The sequence below is a fragment of the Ailuropoda melanoleuca genome, chromosome 13, assembly GCF_002007445.2.
Source record: "Ailuropoda melanoleuca isolate Jingjing chromosome 13, ASM200744v2, whole genome shotgun sequence".
NCBI classification, from domain to species: Eukaryota; Metazoa; Chordata; class Mammalia; order Carnivora; family Ursidae; genus Ailuropoda; species Ailuropoda melanoleuca.
In genome coordinates, this window is record NC_048230.1 from 30,341,946 (window position 1) to 30,363,845 (window position 21,900).

A 21,900-nucleotide genomic window follows, 5' to 3' on the forward strand; every position below is an offset into this window, starting at 1 on the left:
GAAAATATTTCAGGCTTTATAATCTACACCAAAAGTTTTATATCAGCTTTGTTGGTAGCATGTGTTTAGAACCTTTCTGTTCTGACATTTAAAATTCACATTTGTTGATGGCTGGATAAGACCTGGAAGAAAAGTTCTGACCTTAAATGATAAATCCTTCTGAAGTGCCTTTATTTCTAATCCTATAATTCTGAAACTTAACTTCATATTGATTATTCTTTGTATAACACTCATTTTTCATAGAATTAAACTTGAAATTGGCCTTTTAGCCAACAATTCCGTATTGTCTTGGGCTTCTAGGGATGTGTCAGAATGTGTTTACGTATTTTAGTCATGCTTTTTTAAAATGTAATTTATAATAATTTTACTAATTAAAAGATTTACTTTTTACCAACAATGTAGATATTTAAAAAGAGCATGTTAAGGATTCTTTCCTTTCCACTACTCTAAAGTAGCCAATATGAACTACATTCAGTCTATGTTCTTTCATGTTTTTTTCCCTGAGCTCATATTGGCAAATGTAGGTGTGTGTGTGTGTGTGTGTTAGTTTGAAGATTTTTAAAAATAAAATGCAATTTTAGTTCATTATCTCCCGCTTAACAATATAGCATGACCATCCCTCAGGAACATACTTAAATTCTAATTGTAAAAAATCTGTATAATGATTCACAGCATAAGCAACCCATAATTTATTTCACCATTTCGTCATATATGAGTGTTCACATCTTCAAAGTGATTCATAATCATTTATCTAGTAATGTCTTAAACTCTAGTATCCTACTTACATTATGATAGTTGGCCTAGTTAACACTAGAAACATTGGAGAAACCTCTCCTTGCTTATCCATATTTATGAAAGAAAAGGAGTAAAAGCATGACAACTAAAAAGGTTAGAAAAGGTATCTTTCCAAACGTCTTTTTTTGGCAAGAGATTAAAATCATAAAACCTCTGAAAAACTTCATAATCTTTAATGAAGGGCCATACAAAGTTGAATAACAAAGGGTGAAGAAGAGACCTGTTAGTAAAGCCTGGAATAAAGTCATTATTGAATAAATACATTTTTTGTTTTGTTTGAGGTACAGGTTGGATTTATAGTCTTATTCCTAGTGAGAGATTAAAGAGCTGGTTCCCACAAGGGGGCAGACTAAGACTATCTGAAGACCTTCACACTATAAAGAATATTTTTAAATTCGTAGTTGATTTATTAAGAAGGAGGAGGAAATTACCTGGGGCTAGAAAAGAGTAGAGAGCTAACTGGCTGATCATCCTGTGAATGGTACTATATATTGGGGCCATCCACCTACCTCGTCCCCAGTGCAAGCATGGACTGTTGGCATGTTGCACACTCAGCTGTGGCTATGGGCAGATTGGCCTTGGTGATTGGAAGTCCATATCGCTGAGCCCATGTATAAATTCCATCCTTGCTACCATGGCCACTTTGTTAATGGGCCGTTTCGGCAAAGTTAGAGTGGCTGGGTAGAAAGACTGAATGTGTCCCCCAAATAGGTCATCTAATCTGCTGTGTTGTTAAGCACCTCTCTGCAGTTTGCTCTTTGGTAAGCATTCACATGGGACATAAATTGCTCCACATTCTGTGCCCTTTCAAAGGGTCTATTCATGCACCTCATCCCCAGATTTCCTTGTCACTAGTTTTCTAGTTATTCCTTTCAAATCTCTGAATATCCATTAAACAATCTCCATGAGTCAGTGCCTCTGTCATCTCTTTTCCTAGGCAAAGTAAACAACTAGGTATCCTGTTCAAATTTCTGCCACTGGAAAGGTTTCCCTTCACTAATGTCCTTCAAGACTACCACAAAGTGGGGCTGTCATGTTGTCATCTGCAGTGTGCTGCTATCTTTGCAGAACTATCAGTTAACAGGCCTGATTTTTTTTTTTTTCCCCAGTGAGATGGTTATAGAGAATTTACCAGATTAAGTGAAAAGAAGCTGTAGTAGGAGTAGGAAACTTGGGTATCTGGGCCACTGGCTTATGCAAATTATTTGTGCCTTCAGGACCTGCTCAAGCCTAATCTCATATACACTTCTTCCTTTTGCTGATGAAGTGCTGCAGTACACACCCAAGAATACTGATTTGTTGTTTCAGCAATACTTAGTTCATGATGGGCTGCCAAGGTCACATGCATTCATTCTAAGGTCCTATGATGAGCCAAAAGCTAATTTTCAAGAAAGGATAGTAATTGTTTACATAGGATGGCATAGGTTTGTTTTNTTCTAAGGTCCTATGATGAGCCAAAAGCTAATTTTCAAGAAAGGATAGTAATTGTTTACATAGGATGGCATACGTTTGTTTTTTTGTTTGTTTGTTTGTTTGTTTGTTTTACAAAATACTCAAGGTCTTCCCTGAGGTTGACCTAAAGTTCTGCAATAGTGATGCAAGATCTCTGTCTACCACAGAAACTTCAAGCAACATTGGATCCGGGTTATATAACCCGGACAAAGTAGCCCATATTTATTGCAAAGCCTTCTATTTTTCTGGTTCGCTCTCACATCCAGTAGTATTGGTAAATGGTTCACAGTAGCATAACCAAATGAAGTACAGGTTGCTTAAAAACATCAAGGAGGTCTACTAGGCATTGTACCTCTTTCTCAGTAGTAAGGGGGAGAGTAGATGCAGCAACTTCTTCACCTTGGAAAGGATATTTTGAATTGCTCAAAACCATACGGCTCACAGAAATTTCACTCTGTGTGGAAGATCTCTGACTTTCTGTGGGATTTATTTCCACTCTCTGGCATTCATGTTTTGCCACAGCGACTAGATCCGTTGCTGCTTCCTGTTCACCAAGTTTAATCATCATGAAATTATCAGTATAGTGGAACAGCAACAGTGTTCTATGAAATCGAGGAACAGTTAAGATTATTACCTAGAGCAGGAGAATTAACAGGAGGTAGGACAGTGAAAATATATAGCTGACCCTGACAGCTGAATGCATACTGCATATGATTATCTCATTCTCAGGTCAATAACTGCAAACCAGGTGTCAGGGATATGCTGATTTGCTTTAGCAAGAAAATGACATCTAAAATAGTAGCAGCAGTGGGAGTCACAACCCGAATAAGTTACAAAAATACGCTGTCATTCTCCAAGATTTGTCTATCTCCTGCACAGGCCATATAGATGAGTTGAATGGGGATGTGGTAAGGGTCATCATCCTTGGATCTTTCTAGTGTTTAGTGATTGGATCCAGTTTTACCTTACACTTTAGAGACTGGTTGAACTTAGTTCTGGATATAGGTCTCGAACTTCACTGTGCAGTACAGTAGTCATTGGCCACATGTGGCTGTTGAACACATGAAATGCGGCTGGTCTGAAGGGAGATGTGTTGTATATGCAAAATACACATCAGATTTGAGACTTTCTATCTTTCTGTTCATTTCAAGAATGTTTGCCTTTACTTATTGATGCATTGTTGTAATAGTTGCTTTAAGGTCTTTGATTTTAATTCTAACATCTGTATAATCTCAGGAATGCTATTTATGGACTTTTTTCCCCCTTATGTTGAGATTTTCCTGTTTCTTCATATGCCATATAATTTGGGATTATATTCTAAACCTTTTAAATATTATATATGAGACTGTGGGCTTTATTTAAATCCTAAGGAGAATGTTGATTTTTTTGTGTGGTCAGTGGCCAGTTGAGCAGAATGTGTTCAGGACATAGGTTCCTACCTGTCCTCTGGGGGCCGTGGCTCCAATATCAGTTCTGTTCTCTAAGCATTTGCAGTACTATTGAGATGAATCCCATGTATGTGACCCAGTGTCCATTCTGGGATCAAAGTAGTGGTACATCTTGTTGCTCTGTTCTCAAAGCCTGTGGTATGATGTTTAGGGTCAGATCCATGCACATAGAGCTCTGAGATGAATCCAGAAGTTCATATATAACTTGATGGGATTGTTTTCTTGATATCCCTTCACACCCCAATCTTGTGAACAATTTCCAGCTCCCTCCTTTCCTAGCACTCTTGCTAAAAAACAGACTAGTTTTCCCCTTCTGCCAATCAATGACTATAACAGTTTGTATCTAGATCACGAGATAAAAGGACATAGAGAGGGAAGAAAGCGGTGAGGATTTACCACAAACTAGCGGGATCACAATTCTTGGAGTCAGAGAAAAGAATTCCTTCTCCCAGGGTGTTAGGTGCCTGCCTAGTCACCTGTACCATCTCTGTGTTGCTGCTGACAGAATCGCCTGGACACCAGTATAGAAGATAAGGGGGAAAAGAGGAATTTCCCTAGTCTCTCAGACCAATAAGGGTACCCTTTCCTGCTCCTTATCAACAAAGGGAGAGATTTTCTTAGAGCTTTTCCTTTCCTGATATACACTTCTGAGTTTTAAATGTCCAGGTCAGGCAGTATCTGAGGAAAAAAACGTGGTAACATGGTAAACTCATCACCACTTCAGTGGAACTGCATAATACTCTGTGCTCCTTTCCCAGTCCTCCTACTGCTCATTTTCAATCCTCAGATAGCTACTCTATGCTTTCTTTTTGTTTGTTTTGTTTGTGCATTTAAAATTTCTAAAAATAGATTGTATATTTTAGAGTAGTTTTGGGTTTGCAGCAAAACTGAGTGGAAAGTACAAAGAGTTTCCAGATGGCTCTTGGACCCACATGTGTGTGGCCTCTCCCATTATCAGCATCCCTCAGCAGACTGGTACATTTGTTTATAATAGATGACCCTACCTTAACATATCATTATCACCCAAAGTCTATAGTGTACAGTAGAGTTCACTCTTGATGTTGTACATTTTATGGGTTTTGACAAATGTATACTGACATGTGTCTACCATTATAATATCATAGTTTCACCGTCCTAAAAATCCTCTGTGCTCTGGCTATTCATCCCTCCCTCCCCCTAATATCCCTTGGAAACCACTAATCTTTTTACTGTTTACATAGTTTTGCCTTTTCTGGAATGTCATACTATTGGAATCATATAGTATGTCCCTTCTTCCAGTTAGCTTCTTTCACTTAGTAGTGTGCATTTAAGGTTCCCCAGTGTCTTCTCATGGCTTGATAGCTCATTTCTTTTTAGTGCTGAATAATATTCTGTTGTCTGAATCTACCACAGTTTATTTACCATTCATCTACTGAAGGACATCTTGGTTGTTTCCAAGTTTTGACAATTATGAATAAAGCTGCTATAAACATCCATGTGCAGGTTTTTGTGTGAATATATTTTCAACTCATTTGGGTATATACCAAGGAGCACAATTGCTGAATTGTAAGATAAGCGTATGTTTAGCTTTGTAAGAAATTGCCACACTGTCTTCCAAAGTGGCTGTACTATTTTGCATTCCCACCAGCAATGAATAAGAGTTCCTATTGCTCCATATCCATGTCAGCGTTTGGTGTTGTGTTTGGGATTTTGACTATTTTAGTAGGTATGTAGTGGTATCTTATTGTTGTTTTAATTTGTCATTCTTTGGTAACATATAGTGTTGAACATCCTTTCATGTGCTTATTTGCCATCTAGATATCTTCTTTAGTGAGGTGTCTTTTCAGATCTTTTATCCTTGTTTTAACTGTGTTTTTCATCTTCTTGTTGGTTGAGTTTATATATTTTGGATAATGGCCCTTTATTACATGTGTCTTTTGCAGAGCTGAAGTTTTAAATATTAGTGAAGTCTAGCTTATTATGTATTTCATGTCATGCTTTTGGAGTTGTGTGTAAAAAGTCACTGCCATACCCAAGGTCATCTAGTTTTCTCCCATGTTATCCTCTAGGATTTTTACAGTTTTACATACTACATTTAGGTGAATAATCCATTTTGAGTTAATTTTTTGTGAAAGATATAAAGTTTGTGTATAGATTCATTTTTTTGAGCATGGATGTCTAGTTCTCCCAGCACCATTTGTTGAAAAGACCGTCTTTTCTCCAGTGTATTACCTTTGCTCCTTTGTCAAAGGTCAGTTGACATAGTTTTGTGGGTCTATTTCTGGGCTCTCCATTTTCTTATATTGATCTATTTGTCTGTTCTTTCACCACTATGACACTGCCTTGATTACGTGGCTTTGTAGTAAGTTTTGAAGTTCAATGATGTCTATTCCCTGGCTTTATTCTTCTTCTTCAAATATTGAGTTGACTTTTCGGGTCTTTTGCCTCTGCATATAAACTTTATTTTTTTTTAAGATTATTTATTTATTAATTTGACAGAGAGACAGCCAGCGAGAGAGGGAACACAAGCAGGGGGAGTGGTAGAGGAAGAAGCAGGCTTCCAGCTGAACAGGGGGCCCGATGTGGGGCTCGATCCCAGGACCCTGGGATCAGGCCCTGAGCTGAAGGCAGACGCTTAACAACTGAGCCATCCAGGCGCCCCTGCATATAAACTTTAGAATCAGTTTGTCAAGATCAACAAAAAAAACTTCCTGGAATTTGATTGGGGTTGCTTTGAATCTGTCAGATCAATTTGGGAAAAACTGACATTTTAACAATATTAATTCTTTCTATCCATGAACATGGGATATCTTTCCATCTATTCAGGACTTTAAATTCCTTTCATCAGAGTTTTGTAGTTTTCCTCATATAGTTCTTGTACATATTTTGTTAGAATTATATGTAAGTATTTCATTTTTTAAATTGCAGTTTGATAATTCCAACATCCCTGCCATATCTGGGTCTGGTCTGACACATGTTCCATCTCTTCAAATTGTATTTTTTGCCTTTTAGGATGGCTTGTAAGTTTCTGCTGAAAGGTAGACATGGCATTCTTGGTAAAATGAGCTGTGGTGAATGGTAATGTAACAGTAAGGTGTTGGGGAGGGGAAGTGCTCTGTAGTCCTATAAAGAAGCTGGAAGTGAGCTCTCTGCATTCTTTCAAGGGTTTTCAAGTTGCATTCAGTGGGAGAGTAAAGGTGGAATATGCTTATTCCATCTTTCCTGGAACTGGAACCTAATCGTGTTTTTCATATATATAACCTAACTGATACTTGTAAAACACTCATACAATTTGTTTCCTTGTGGTAATTCTCTTATGTAGAACAAAATTTGAGGTTGAAGGCTTTCCCACATGGTACATATTCATAGATTTCTGTCAGTGTGAATTTTCATGTCCGTAAAGGCAAGAGGGATCATTGAAGCCATTCCCACATTCATTACATATATAAGGCTTCTCTTCAGTGTGTGTGCTTAAATTTTTCCCATGGGATTAGTGACTTCTGAAAACTTCTTCACAATCATTGCATTCATAGACTTTCTTTCCAGGATGTACTTACATGTGTTTGGTAAGTTTAAGGTTTCTGTAGAAGACTTTTCTGAATTCAGCACAGTCATGGTGTTTCTCCTCTGTGTGTATTCACATAGGCCTTGTGAGCTTACTATCCCTACTGAAGGCTTTTTCTCAGTCATTTGTGTTTGTAGAGTTTCTCCCCAGTGTGGATGCTCTGGTAGGAAGTAAAATGAGTAACATGCTGAAGGCTTTCTTGTAGTCTTTGTGTTCATAGTTTCCTCCCAGTATGTATTCTTTTGTGCACCACAAGACTATAGAGATGTTTCTGAAGAATTTTCCACACTGTTTACATTAATAAAGTTTGTCTCCAGTGTGAAATCTCATGTATATTTTGGAGATGACTATAGACCAGATGCTTTTCCGCTCTGAAATTATTTGAAGAACGCTTCATTTTAATTCTCCCATGTCTGTGAAGAAAATAATGGTTACTGAAGGGTTTCTTAGAATTCTTACATTTGTGATTTGTTTCTCCTGTATGATTTCTCCTGCAAAATAAGATTCATGCTCCTTCTGAAGGCTTTTCCACATAGATTACATTTATAGAGTTTATCTCATTAAGATTCCCTTCTATTTGCATCTCATTTATGCAGACACTGTAGTGAAAAGCTGAAAGCATTCCCTCTGATATCTGCTATCACTGCTTTTCTTCATCTGTGTCTGGAGATCCTAGCCAGTGCAGTAAAGACTTTGTATGGAGAAATGTTCTTTCTGTACTAAGGATGGTAAGAAGAAAACACTGACAAGAGACCTTAGGGCAGGGCATCCAGGCAGATGGAAGGGCCAGAGCTGGGCCCCCACAAAAGACTGGGAGCCTGAGTTATCAATGCCACCCCTGTCACCCAAGGGTGACCCCAGTACCCAGGTCTCAATCAGGCCAAAGGACAGGAACAATAAATAAGCCAAAGAGCATTTCTACTGTTATGATGTTTTCATTCTAGAGGACTGAGACAAATAAATGAACCCCGTAATTTCTCGTCATAAGCACTATCAAGAAAATAAAATAGGATTGTGTGATAGAGAATGAGAAGTGGGGAAAAGAGTGAATGGTAACTTTAGGTTAGTCCTGGTAGGCCTCTCTGAAGAGGGAACATTGAGCCAGGACCTTTTCAGATGAAGGAAAGCCAGCTTTGCATATCTATGGCCAGCTAAAATTAAATATAGCTCATTTCCGTCATCATGTAAAAGTTCCATCATACCCTTTTGTAGCCGGTCCCTTTCCCCTACCCCAGTCCCTGTCTCCTCTTGATCTGCTTCCTGTTACTATAGTAGTTTTCAGAATATTCTATAAATGAAACCATACAGTATGTAGCCTTTCGACTCTGGCTTCTTATACTTCTTATACTTCAGTGCTTTTGAGATTCATCTATCTTTTTAGATTTTTTTTCATTTTGCCTATGTGAGTAGTTTATTTTATTGCTGAACAATGTTCCATTGTATTTATATCCTACAATTTGTTTATCCATTCACCAGTTGATGGACATATGGGTAGTTTCCAGGTTTTGGAGTATGAATAAGTCTGCTATTTGTGTGTTTGTGGTGATGTGTGTGTGCGTGGGGTCAATGTGTCTTCATTTTTGGGGGGTAGATTTCTAGGTGTTGGATTCCTAGGTTGTATGGTAAGTTTATATTTAAACAACCAGACTGTTTCCCAGAATTGTATACCATTTTATGTTCTCATCACCAGTATGTAAGAGTTCTAGTTCGTTCTTCCCAGTACTTGGTTTGTCAGCATTTTGTTTTTTAATTTTAGCCATTTCACTAGGTGTATAGTGACATCTCCTAATTTGCATTTCCCTGATGATTAGTTGAGTATCTTTTCATGTGTTTATCAGACATCCATATCTCTTACTTAATGAAGTGTCTATTCAAATCTTTTCCAACTTTTTTAATTGGAGTAGCTTCTTGTTACTGAGTTAAAAGAGTTCTACTTACATTTTAAATGCCAGTCCTTTATTACATATGTGTTTTGAAATGTATTCTTTCAGTTGGTACTGGTTTTTTTCATTTTGTGAGTGTCTTTTTGAAGAGTAGAAATTTTAAATATTTTTGAATTCCAACTTACCAGTTCTTCTTATATAGTTCATCTTTTTTGCGTCCATTGTAATAAATCTTTGCCTGATACAAGTTCATCCAGGCTTTCTCCTATGTTTTCTTCTCGAAGTTTCATAGTCTTAGGTTTTACATTAAGGTCTATGATCCATTTCAGCTTGATTTTTGTATGTGGTAAAGGTTTAAGGTTTGTTTTTTGTGTATGGATATCCAGTTGTTCCAAAGCTATTTGTTGAAAAGATTATCCTTTAAACATTGGATTGCCCATACACTTTTGTCAAAAATTAGTGGGCTAGGGGCACCTGCATGGCTCAGTTGGTTAATCATCCAACTCTTGGTTTGGGCTCACATTGTGATCCCAGGGTTGTGAGATTGAGCCCTGTGTTGGGCTTCGCGCTAGGCATGGAGCCTGCTTGGGTTTTCTCTCAGTCCCTCTCCCTCCCCTCCTCTTCCCTTCNCTTCCCTTCCCTATCCCCCCCTAAAAAAAAAAAAAAAAGAAAGAAAGAAAAAAGAAAAAAAATTAGTTGACTGTATGTGTGTGAGTCTTTTTCTGGACTCTGTAGTCTTTTCCATTGATTTCATGTCCATTCTTTTGCCAGTTACCACGTACTCTCTGGATTACTGTAACTTTACAGTTAGTCTTGAGTTAGGTACTGTGAGACTTCAGAGTTTGCTTTTCCTCGCTCAAAATTGTTTTGTCTGTCTTTGTTTTTTAAATTTTTACATATGGAGTTTAAAATCACGGACGCATGGCTGGCTCAGTTAGTAGAGCATGAGACTCTTGATCTTAGGGCTATGAGTTCAAGCCTGATGTTGGGTGTAAAGATTACTTAAAATCTTTAAAAATAAATAAATAAATAAATAAATAAATAAATAAATAAATAAATAAATAAATAAATAAAAATTTCAAAAAAATAAAATCAGCTTGTTGATTTTCACTGAAGTACTGGCTGCTGGATTTTCATTGGAATTGCTTCAAACGTATAGATCACGTTGAGGAGAACAGACATCATAATGATGGTCATCTTCAGATCCATGAGCACATTATATCTCCCCATTTAGATCTTTGATTTTTTTCATCAGTGTTTTATTGTTCTTAGCATACAAATATTGTACTATTGTATTTATTTTGACAGATTTATTCCTGATTAATTTCATTGCTTCTGATGATGCTATTTTGATGGTATGGTTTAAAATTTTTATTTTCCAAGTGTTATTGCTAGTATGTACAAAGATTCTTTCTTGATTTTTGTACTTTGACTCTTTAGCCTTTGAATTTGCCTAACCCACTTATTTTATTCTAGTAGCTTTTTTGTAGATTCTTTAGAATTTTCTGCAGAGGCAATCATGGTGTCTTGACTACACAATCTTGTACGAGTTATTATACTTCTCTGTGCCTGTTTCCTGCCTAATGTATGGCTCTGTTGTGAGAATATTGCCAAGTTACAGAGTGGTATAAGCCATGAGTTAAAAGGATGTTTGGAGTAATTTAAGCAAACGTCCTTTGTTTCTGAAATATGTAAAAGCCCCTTGACTTTAGGGGCTGTTTTTTCACCATGCTTTTTAAAAATAAACTTTTATTAAAGTATAATATGTAAACTGAAAAATTGACAAACCATGTGTATAGTTCAGTGAGATATCATACTGGAGGTTTTGATTTGTAAGTTTTATTTGTGGCTATTCACGTAATGTGAAAAATTAGAAGGCTGTTCCATCGAATAAGTATTGCCTTAGGCTAAAGAATTTATTAACTTGACCTTTAATATCTAATAATCATCTATATTAAGTATAAGACTTAGTGATGACTGAAATTTTTATTGGATTATAATTACTCCTCACGCTTCTTTAGTGTCCATCTACTTGATGTCCTTGTGCTTTCTTAGTTCAGCTTTTGAATATTTAATCACCAGATGTCCAACGTGATTGAGTATTTTTTAGCATTTTTTTTATTCTGCCATATTTTCATCACATTATTTCAGTAAATTTTATTTGGTTGATTGAAGGAGGAAAAGTGGTAGGAAAAAAAAAGGTAGATGAAGATGAGTAATTTGGAATACCAGTAAATATCATCTTACATGTTGGTAAATTGGATTCCCAATTTCACTTCCTTTCTGTTGTAAAATTAAACATCCATTCCTTTTGCTATGCAACTTTTCAGTAGTTCCCACTGAAATGTGCCAAGTTGAATGTCAGTGAACAGAGGTCTTAAATATGCTCTTCTGGTTTGCTTTGGCCTCTTTTGATCTACCATGAGAAGAGCAGCCCCACATATTCATTGCCTCTTCAGTGACTAGGCACAATATTGAAGACCCATCGGAGTAGTTCTGAACCTGATAGCCCAGCTTAGCTCAGCTGACTCATAGTGAATCTGCAGACTCACGAGAAAAGTAAATGTAGACTACTGAGATTTTTGAGGTTGCTAGTTACCCAAGAAAAACTGGCTAGTATAGCCAAATTCTGTAAATGTTTACCAGTACTTTTCTTTTCTTGAAACATATATTTTTAGTTTTTTTCCCTCTAGCTACAATGAGTTCAAGCACAATTTATAGGACAGAGAAGATGGAGGAAAATATTTTTAAGCAGAAAAGTAAACTAGGACATCCAGACTGGACTAATTGCAGTATTATTCCTTAAGGAGTATTATTAGATTCTAAAATTATCAGCCAAGTTTTAATATTGGAACATTTGGAGTGAAGAGGGATGCTTCACTAAATCAAATGCATTATTCCATATATATTGCTTTTAAAAAATCTGTTGCTGATTTTTCTCAACAAAAGGATTCCTCAGGGAATTACATTAATGGCATGATGACTTTTTGTGTGTAAACCTGTAAAATACTGTAATTCCATATAATTCAGTCTCACGTCTATTCACGAATGCCCAAAGATTAGAAATCTATTATGAGAGATAGAGACTTGAAAAATATGTCTAGGAAATACTATATCCATCTGATCATAGTTCCAGAAAGAGAAAAAAGAATAGTTGGAAGAGAAGAATTAATTAGTCAACATAGTAAAAGAAAGGACCCAGAGACTAATGAGAAGAAAAAAGTTAAGACAAATCTTGGTAAAATTTCTAAGCTCCAAGGATAAGGAATAAATTCTGTATTTCTGCCAACAGAAGCTTGGGGGAAGAGAATAGTGAACTGGACTATGGTAATGGTAGGAGAAATGGAAAGAGCATAGCTGATTTGAAATCTGTTGTATTGATAATCTGCAGAACTTCTATTGCGTTTGTTGTGAAGGGATGTGTCAGGAAGAAATTAATAATGATTTACTAGGCTTCTGGTTTGAGTAAATATGTGGGTAGGTGGTAAATATCTACATAAAATTTTTTTATTGAGGTAAAATTCACCATTTAAAAATATACAATTTGGGGCACCTGGGTGGCTCAGTCGTTAAGCGTCTGCTTTTGGCTCAGGGCGTGATCCCAGAGTCCTGGGATCGAACCCCACATCAGGATCCTCCGCTGGGAGCCTGCTTCTTCCTCTCCCACTCCCCTTGTTTGTCTTCCCTCTCACTGGCTGTCTCTCTCTCTCTGTGTCAAATAAATAAATAAATAAAAGCTTTTTAAAAATGTACAATTCGGTGGTTTTTAATACATTTATAATGTTGTGCGAACATTGCTGTGTTCATCACTCCAAAAGGAAAGCCTATACCTAGTAAGCAAGACTCTTCATTCCTTCCTCCTTGTAGTCCCTGGCAATCATAGTCTACTTTTTCTCTAGATTTGCCTGTTCTGAACATTTCATATAAATGGAATCTTACAATATGTGACCTTTTGTGTCTGTTTTTTTTTTCCACTTAAACGTAATGTTTTCAAGGTTTATTAATATTGTAGCATGAATCAGGCTAGCTTCTTTTTATTGCTAAATAATATTTTATTATATAAATATGCCACATTTTGTTTATCCATTCACCAGTTCATGACAATTTAGTTGTTTCCACTTTTGAATGTTGTGAATAATGCTGCTATGAACATTCATGTTCAGGTTTTTGCTTGAAAACTTGTTTTCATTGCTTTTGGGTGTATACACAGAGTCAGATGGGTGGGTTATTCTGTATTTAACTTTTTGAGGAACAGCAACTGTTTTACACAGCAGTTATACCATCTTACATTCCCACCAGCAATTAATTAGGATTCTAACTAACTTCTCTACATCCTCAACAACACTTTTTTGTTTTCTGTTTGTTTTTTTAACTTGCTGTCCTACTGGGTGTAACGTGATATCTCCCTGTGACTCTGATTTATATTTCCGTAATGATTAATGATGCTGAGTACCTTTTCATGTTCTTTTTGTCCATTTGTTTATCTTCTTTGGAGAAATGTCTAGTCAAGTCTTTTGCTTATTTTTAAATTGCATTGTCATTTTGTTCTTGAGTTGTAGGAGGTTTTTATATAGTCTGGATTCTAGACTCTTCCAATATGCGATTTGCGCTTATTTTCTGCCATTCTAGGTGTTGTCTTTTCACACTTTTTTTTTTTTTTTTTTTTTTTTTTTGAGAGAGAGAGCGAGCGCGCGCATGGGTGTGCACAAGCGGGGGTGGAGGAGGGGCAGAGAAAGCAGCCTCTCCACTAGGCAGGGAGCCCAAGGACGTGGGGCTTGATTCCAGAACCCTGAGATCATGACCTGAGCTAAATGCAGACACTTAACCAACTGAACCACCCAGGCACCCCCATTCCTACTCTTGATATAGTGTCTTTTGATGCACAAACATTTTACCTTCCAGTTTACTAATTATCTCTTTATCTCTGTCTAATTTTTCAATTCATCTGTTGAGTTTTTATTTTCATAATTTTAATTCTTAGCTGGAATTCTAAACTTTTATTTTCTTCAAATATTAAGCATACTACTCCACCCTCTTTTTTACATGCAACATGACACAGACTTTTTTCTTTAAAGATTTATTGGAGAGAGAGCACAAGAGAAAGAAAGCAAGTGGGGGGAGGGGCAGAGGGAGAGAATATTCAAGCAGACTCCCCGCTGAGCACAGAGCCCCACATGGGTCTCCATCTCTCACAACCCATGAGATCATGATCTGAGACAAACCAAGAGTAGGGCGTTCAACTGACTGAGTCAACCAGGCTCCCTTACACAGACTTAATACAGCATTTAGTCAGTATTTCTCAGTGGAAACTCTCAGCGCTTTGACCCAGTAATTCTGTATGTATCATCTATAGAAATACTATAGAAAGAGCTTCATAAGACTGGTTATGTTATAATGCATGATATACCACAATATTTTTTTAGATGAGTTAGAATTGCATATGATGGGGGCGCCTGGGTGGCACAGCGGTTAAGCGTCTGCCTTCAGCTCAGGGCGTGATCCCGGCGTTATGGGATCGAGCCCCACATCAGGCTCCTCCGCTATGAGCCTGCTTCTTCCTCGCCCACTCCCCCTGCTTGTGTTCCCTCTCTCACTGGCTGTCTCTATCTCTGTCAAATAAATAAATAAAATCTTTAAAAAAAAAAAAGAATTGCATATGATGAAATTAAAACTATAATGCAATTGGGAACCGTAAGTGACACACTTGCTTTAATTTTACGTCTCAGTATAGATCACATTACTGTCACTTCATGTATGACCATGTGCTTGTTTTTTTAAATTTTCCACTCTTTTCCCCCAGGTTTATTGAGGTATGATTGAGCAATACAAATTGTATATATTTAAGGTATATAACATGTTATTTTGATAAATGTGTACATTGTGAAATGATTACCACCATCACACTAATTAAATATCCATCACTTCACACAATTACCCTTTTTGTGCGTGTGTGAGTACACTTGAGATCTACTCAGGAAACTTCAAGTATACAGTGTATTATTAGTATTAGCTATAGTCATCATGCTGTATGTTAGGTCTTCAAAACTTATTTAATTACTGAACAACATCTGTCTTTTTCCCCCATCCCCTTAGCCCAGGTAGCCACCATTCACTTCTCTTTACTGTGAGTTTGACTTTATTTTTTACAGTCCACATATAAGTGAGATAATGCAATATTTGTCTTTCTGTTTCTTTTTTTTTTTTTTTTAAAGATTTTATTTATTTATTTGACAGAGATAGAGACAGCCAGCGAGAGAGGGAACACAAGCAGGGGGAGTGGGAGAGGAAGAAGCAGGCTCATAGCAGAAGAGCCTGATGTGGGGCTCGATCCCACAACGCCGGGATCACGCCCTGAGCCGAAGGCAGACGCTTAACCGCTGTGCCACCCAGGCGCCCCTGTCTTTCTGTTTCTGGCTTAGTTGAGTTAGCATAATGTTTTCCAGATTCATCCATGTTGTTTTAAGCGGCAGGATTTCCTTCTCTTTTGTGAACAAATAACGTGTGTGTGTGTGTGTGTGTGTGTGTGTGTGTGTGTGTAAAATCACATTTTCTTCATCCATCTTTTGACAGACACTGAAGTCGTTTCCAAATCGTGGCTACTATGAATAATGCTGCGGTGAGCATGGGAGTGCAAATCTCTCTTTGGAATGATAGTTTTATTTCCTTTTGTTATATACTCAGAAGTAGGATTGCTCGATCATGTGGTAGTTCTATTTTTAATTTTTTGAGGATCCTCCATGCTGTTTTACATAATGGTTGTACCAATGTCACCACCAACAGAGTACAAGGAATCCCTTTTCTCCACATCAATGCCAATACTTGTTATCTTTTGACTTTTTGATAATTGCTGTCCTAACAGGTGTGAGGTGATATCTCATAATGGTTTTGATTTGCATTTCCCTGATGGTTAGTGATGTTGAACACCTTTTTACGTACCTGTTGGCTGTTTGTATGTCTACTTTGGAAAAATGTTCATTCACGTCTTTTACCCATTTTATAATTAGGTTGTTTATTTTTTCGCTATTGAGTATGAGTTTCTTATGTATTTTGGATATTAACCCCTAAGGATGTATAGTTTGCAAGTATTTTCTCCACTTCCATAGGTTGCTTTTTCATTTTGTTGATAGTTTACTTTGCTGTGCAGAAACCTTTCCATTTAATGTAGTCTCACCCGCTTACTTTTGCTTTTGTTGCCTCTGCTTTTGGAATCAAATCCAAAAAATCATTGCCAAGACCAGTTTCAAGGAGTTTTTCTCCTGTGTTTTTGTCTAGGAGTTTTATGGTATTAGGTCTTATGTTTAAGTCTTTAACCCATTTTTCAGTTGATTTTGTATATAGTGTAAGATAAGGATCCAATTTCATTCTTTTGCATGTGGCTTTTCGGTTTTCCTGGCACTGTTTATTCAAAAGACTGTTATTTCCCTGTTGTGTATCCTTGGTGCCCGTGTCAAAGATTAGTTGACCATATATGTGTGGGTTTATTTCTAGGCTTTCTATTCTGTTCTGTTGGTCTATGTGTCTGTTTTTATGCCACCACCAAATTGTTTTGATTGCTATAGCTTTGTAAGATACTTTGAAATTAGGAACTGTGATGCCTACCACTTTGTTTTTCTCTCTCTCAGAATTGCTGTGGTTACTTAGGGTCTTTTGCAATTTCATGTAAATTTTAGAATTGTTTCTTTCTACTTCTGTAAAAAATGCTATTGGAATTTTGTTAGGGGTCCCATTGAACCTATAGATGACTTTGGGTTATGTGGACATTTTAACAATACTAATTCTTCTAGTCCATGAACTTGGGATATCTTTCCACTTATTCTTCAGTTTCTTTCATTAATGTCTTATAGTTTTCAGTGTGCAGATCTTTCGCCTCCTTGGTTAAATTTATTTCAAAATATTTTATTTTTTCTGATGTTAATGAAGTATACTACTTTAAATTCTGTGCCTCTTTGCTTCAGAATATGTATCCCATATGAGACTATCTCTTTTGAATGGTCTTTCTGATTTACTTTTTTCATATTGTTTTACCTCTTTGTTTTTGTTAACTAAGGGCCAGATACTGTGTATGAAAAATTATAGAAGTAATTTGAGACCTATGACAATACCTTCCTCTAAGATTTGTGTTAGTTTTTGGCAGGCATTAGCAATCCAAGATTGCCTTAATTTAATTTTGTGGTAGACATTTGGAGCTGAGCTTTATTCCTATAAAAGGCCAGACTAGCTTTGGTGCATACTTACTCCTAGAATGTAGCCCTTTGGGCTTCCAAACAAAAATGTTGGAGTTTTACTAGCTTCCCCTCTGTATCTTGATTTGTCTGCATTTCAATATTTGTCCTTCCAGCTCTTTAAAACTGTCAATAGCTTCTTAGCCTCTCAGATGCCATTAAGTAAAAAGTAGCCCCAAATGCCAGGCTTCAGTCTTTTTCTTTTTTTTCTTTTTTTTTTCTTTTTCTTCTTGTAATCTTTCATCATGCTATTAACTCTTCAGTGCCTTCAGCAAGATTTTTAAACATGTGTATGGTTCTAGTTTTTCTTAGGGAAAAGTTGGTCTGAGGTACATAATCTGCCATTATTGGAAGTAGAAGTCAACACTTTATAGGTGGAAATACGTGGCATATAACTTAATCTTTTTAAAATATCAAAGCAGATTCAAAAATCACCGTATAATAATGTCAGTCTTTCCTACTTGTATTTTCACATACTTCTTGGAGAAGGGGGTAAGAAATAGAGTTACAGTGATCCTACTAGCAATTGCACATATTGGATTATCAAGCAGGTGAATATCTTCTTTTATATTTCTTATCAGGGAAAACAACCTGAAGACCAGTTCTCTAATTGTAACACTCACTGCATTGTACCATAATTATTTCTTTATGGGACTGTGTCATTCATGAGGCGGTGAGCCCCTTATAAGGAGGAACCTCGTTTTATCCATGTTTAATTTCCTAGTGCCAAACCTGGTGTTAAGTATCCATCCAGTAAGTATAGAAATGAATGTAGATGTTGAAAATACCTTATTTGGCATCTCACAGTGAAAATCAACATGGGTATATAATGTTCTGAATTATCTTAAAAGGTAAATTTTAACAGAGAAGGAAGAATCTTTTCTTACCAGCTCTTTCGTTCCATCCTTTTCTGTCTTAACAGGTGGCATCTCCACAGAAAGCGACTGTGCTTTTGAGCCAGACTACGCCGTTCCACCACTTCCAGTGAGTGAAGGTATGCAGCACATTCGGATTATGGAGGGCATGTCTCGCTCTCTTCCATCCTCCCCCTTACTCACACATCAGTCTATCAGTGTTCGGCTCCAACCTGTGAAGAAGTTAACTGGTAAGGACTTTACCTAAATTTAGTATGTTTAACAGGAAACCTAACAGTATGACACTTTAGGTCATATCCGATATGTTTATGTGCATCTTTAGGTTTTTCCTTTTTGGCCTTCCTAATGTCACAGACTCTTGGAAAGTGGAACTCCTACTGATTTTAATTTAGGGAATTAGAATAGTACTCAGTTTGACAAATTGATGTATTTATTTTCAAAGTGATCCATCTGTTGTGGACATATTTTTCTAGGCTTTCAGGAAATTTCCAGTTTTGCCAGAATACACTGTTGTTCTGATTTCATTTATCAGCTTGTTCATGTCAAATTAACAGATGGAGATATTGTAATTTTCGGATAATAAGAGCTTCATAGTTCAGCAAAGGTATATCAGTCATGTTTTCTGTTTTTAATCCTAATCTGTATATTGCACATCTATTTCTAAAAGCTGATTTAGATACTTTCCTCCCCCATTGTACAATTCCTCCAGCTTCTTAGGATATTAACTATAATTCATAAGCTGTGGATTGCACTTTTAATATGATCTCACAGTATATATTACCCACTCAGATCAAGTGATTAAGTGTGAAACTGTGTCTTAATTATTGAATGAACTTTTGTCCTTTTAAGCTTTTTCAGAGAAGAAATTTTAATATGTTGAAAGATACTTACATGTGAAAATATGTAAGCCTGGGCCACTTTTCTTACGTTTCTTTTAACATTATCTATATATCCGGTATCGTTAAGTTGACTGGTATTGGTGGGTTATGAGTGTTTGGGGCAAGAAATCAAGTCATTCTGAAAGGATACATTAACTCCCTCCTGTATGTCTGGCACTGAGTTCGACAGTGGGGAGGTTTGATTATCATATGACAATTCAAAAGAAAACAGGAGGAGAGAAGGGAAAATGGAATTTTTAGACTCTTTCATCTATTTTGAATGAGAACTTTACAATGCTTTTGATTTTCATGAAAATTAATAGTATTTCTTTATTCTTTAGTCCCACAAGGCATAAGTTATGCCTCCTACATTTATTGTTTTTAGGCTTTTTCAGATAACTAAGTCAAAATCTACTTTGATTCTTGGGTCCTTAAAAATCAGTAAAATAGCCTAGTAACATTTTACTGAAACATTTATTCCCTCTGTCATCTAAAAATAGGATAAATTTTATGTGGTTGGACTTGAATAAAATGTCTTTGCTTAGAAATCTCCCCTTTTTCTTGCAGTTTAAGATATCACTGATTACTGAAAATACAATTAACCAAATATAAGATGGCTCTCAAGTGATGGTCTTCATTTATCACACATTGGAAGAGTTGGCAGGAAAAGTTCCATTTCCTTGCAGAAGTGAACTGGGTTGCCTGAGGTTCCTATCCCATTTGCCTATCCCAGTTTAAGCTTCAACTTAAATAGGGAACTTTATTAAAAGATAAGTACATTCAATAACAAAGTCAATTATATGCCTGATATCACAGAGGTGAGACAGGGAAGCATAAATAAGAGGCATACTTGGTTAATTACATGTGTGAACTATTCAGTTTTAACTTTTTAATGTTTGAAGTATTTGAATGCTATCAAATAATTTTGTTGAAGAGACTGTCAAAGGCCTAAGAATTTAAAGATTGAGGATGCATTTTAAAATTTCTGAATGAGAGAAATCTGTCTTCTGAAAAAGGATACCATGAACATTTTCTATGGCCAATTTTCTGCCAAGTGAAGCAGATAATAAGAATTTTTCGGTTTCACCTAGAATGAAATTACTTTGAAATTTAAATTTAAAACCTTAGTTATAGATTTATGAGTTATCTTTCCTTTCCTAGTTATATTTTGTTATGAATAACTAAAAGAAAGTTGTATAGAGAAATATTTGCTGACCATAAGGAAATGTCCTCCAGAGAATGGTTTTTCACAAAGTGCATTAATTTAATCCAGCCATTAGGGCTACACTTACTGATTTATCCATTTCCACACATTTAAACTTCCAATTACCTTAAGTTCTTTGTATTCATATTACTAACCAAACTGAGTAAGTAGGACCAGAATAGTCTTCTTATTCTGTTTCCTTTTTGACTTTCTAATATTTAGTCCCTGTCTTCACTGTAGTCAAAGTAGTTTATTATTTTTCTGGGCTTTTCACCTAATTATTGTTGAGCAAATATTTGTTTAGGATCCATAATATGCCAAACACTGTTCTAGACTCACTTAATAGAGTGGTGAAAAATTTTAGATAGTGACAAGTAATATGAGGGTAATAAAATAGGAAATGGGATAGAGGGAGAGTGGAGTGGAGGTAGGATTTCTTTCTGTGGAGTCATCAAGGAGAGTCAGAAGAGGAGGTATTTGAACAGAGGTGTGAATAACAAAAAGAAGCCAGCCATGGGAAGATCTGGAGATCAGAACCTTTTAGGCAGAGGGAAGCCAGAACAAAAGTCCTAAAGCAGAAAGAGGTATTGGCGTGTTCAAGGAATGGAAAGAAAGCAAGTGTGGTTTCAGCAGAACAAGTCAGAGGGGAGGGTAGTAGAAAATAATTGAGGAGGTAGGCAGAAACCAGGGTTTTTAGGTCATGGTAAGGAACCTAACTGTGGGATTTTAAGCAGAGCCAGAATGGGAAGTAATGTGATCTGATTTACCTTTTTATCAGATCTTGTTGGCAAATGTGTAAAGAATGGCATATGAGGGACTGAAGTATGCTATTTTCATTAACCTTGTGTGTTTTCCTGATCTTTAAATCTGTCTTTAACTTCTAATAAGTTAATAGAGTGGTGAAAGAAAATCTTTTTTTGTTTTATCTTATGAGATAGCATGAAGGAATAACTAACCTTTTCCTATCATTTTTATTATAGAAACTTTGTACTCCTAACATATTTATGTTAGTCCTTCACACAGGTGTAGATGACAGCCCATTTGGTATATGAGTTAAGACTTTTTTATTCCAAGGGACAGAAGATACAGCCAAATGGTTTAAGCATTAAAGGAAAGCTAGAAGACCTGAGGTTGGGCAGGCTTCAAGGCTCATTTGACTTATTTGGATATCGCTGTGCAATGGGGAGGTATGGAGGAGAGTATGCAGAGACACCATTGACCCCTGTTACTCTGGTGATGGCATTGCCCCAGTTCTCTAGATTCTTGTTCAGTGCTCTTTTCAGGATGTTCTTGTTCATAATATCCCAAAGTCCCTCAAGCATACTTCTTAAGATATAGATAATTAGGAGTGCTAATAGTTCATTCATTCAACACTTACTGAATTTATTGTTTGCCTATTATATATACTGTAAGTTTAGTAAAGTTAAATTTTGAGTATTCACATTTTTGGTAGGGTTATAAATCATTGCAACCTTTTTGTAGGGCAGTTTGATAGTGTGTATCAAAACTGTAATGCACAGGGGCGCCTAGGTAGCTCATTTGTTAAGCCTCTGACTCAATAATTTCAGCTCCAGTTGCACGTGCACATGCTTTCTCTTA

The 21,900-nt window shown here is 36.5% G+C and overlaps 1 protein-coding gene across 9 annotated transcripts in view; it reads left to right on the forward strand.

The window, feature by feature from the left end:
* The window catches only part of TANC2 (tetratricopeptide repeat, ankyrin repeat and coiled-coil containing 2), a 363,080-nt gene that overhangs the window by 116,475 nt on the left and 224,705 nt on the right, over positions 1 to 21,900 (forward strand). For 6 of the 9 annotated variants that reach the window (XM_034641081.1, XM_034641080.1, XM_034641082.1 and 3 more), the window contains one exon: positions 18,267 to 18,449. In XM_034641081.1, the coding sequence (XP_034496972.1) occupies positions 18,267 to 18,449 (183 nt within the window). The remainder of the gene's footprint in view (positions 1 to 18,266; positions 18,450 to 21,900) is intronic. The other 3 variants (XM_034641084.1, XM_034641088.1, XM_019802608.2) reach the window with 1 other exon arrangement.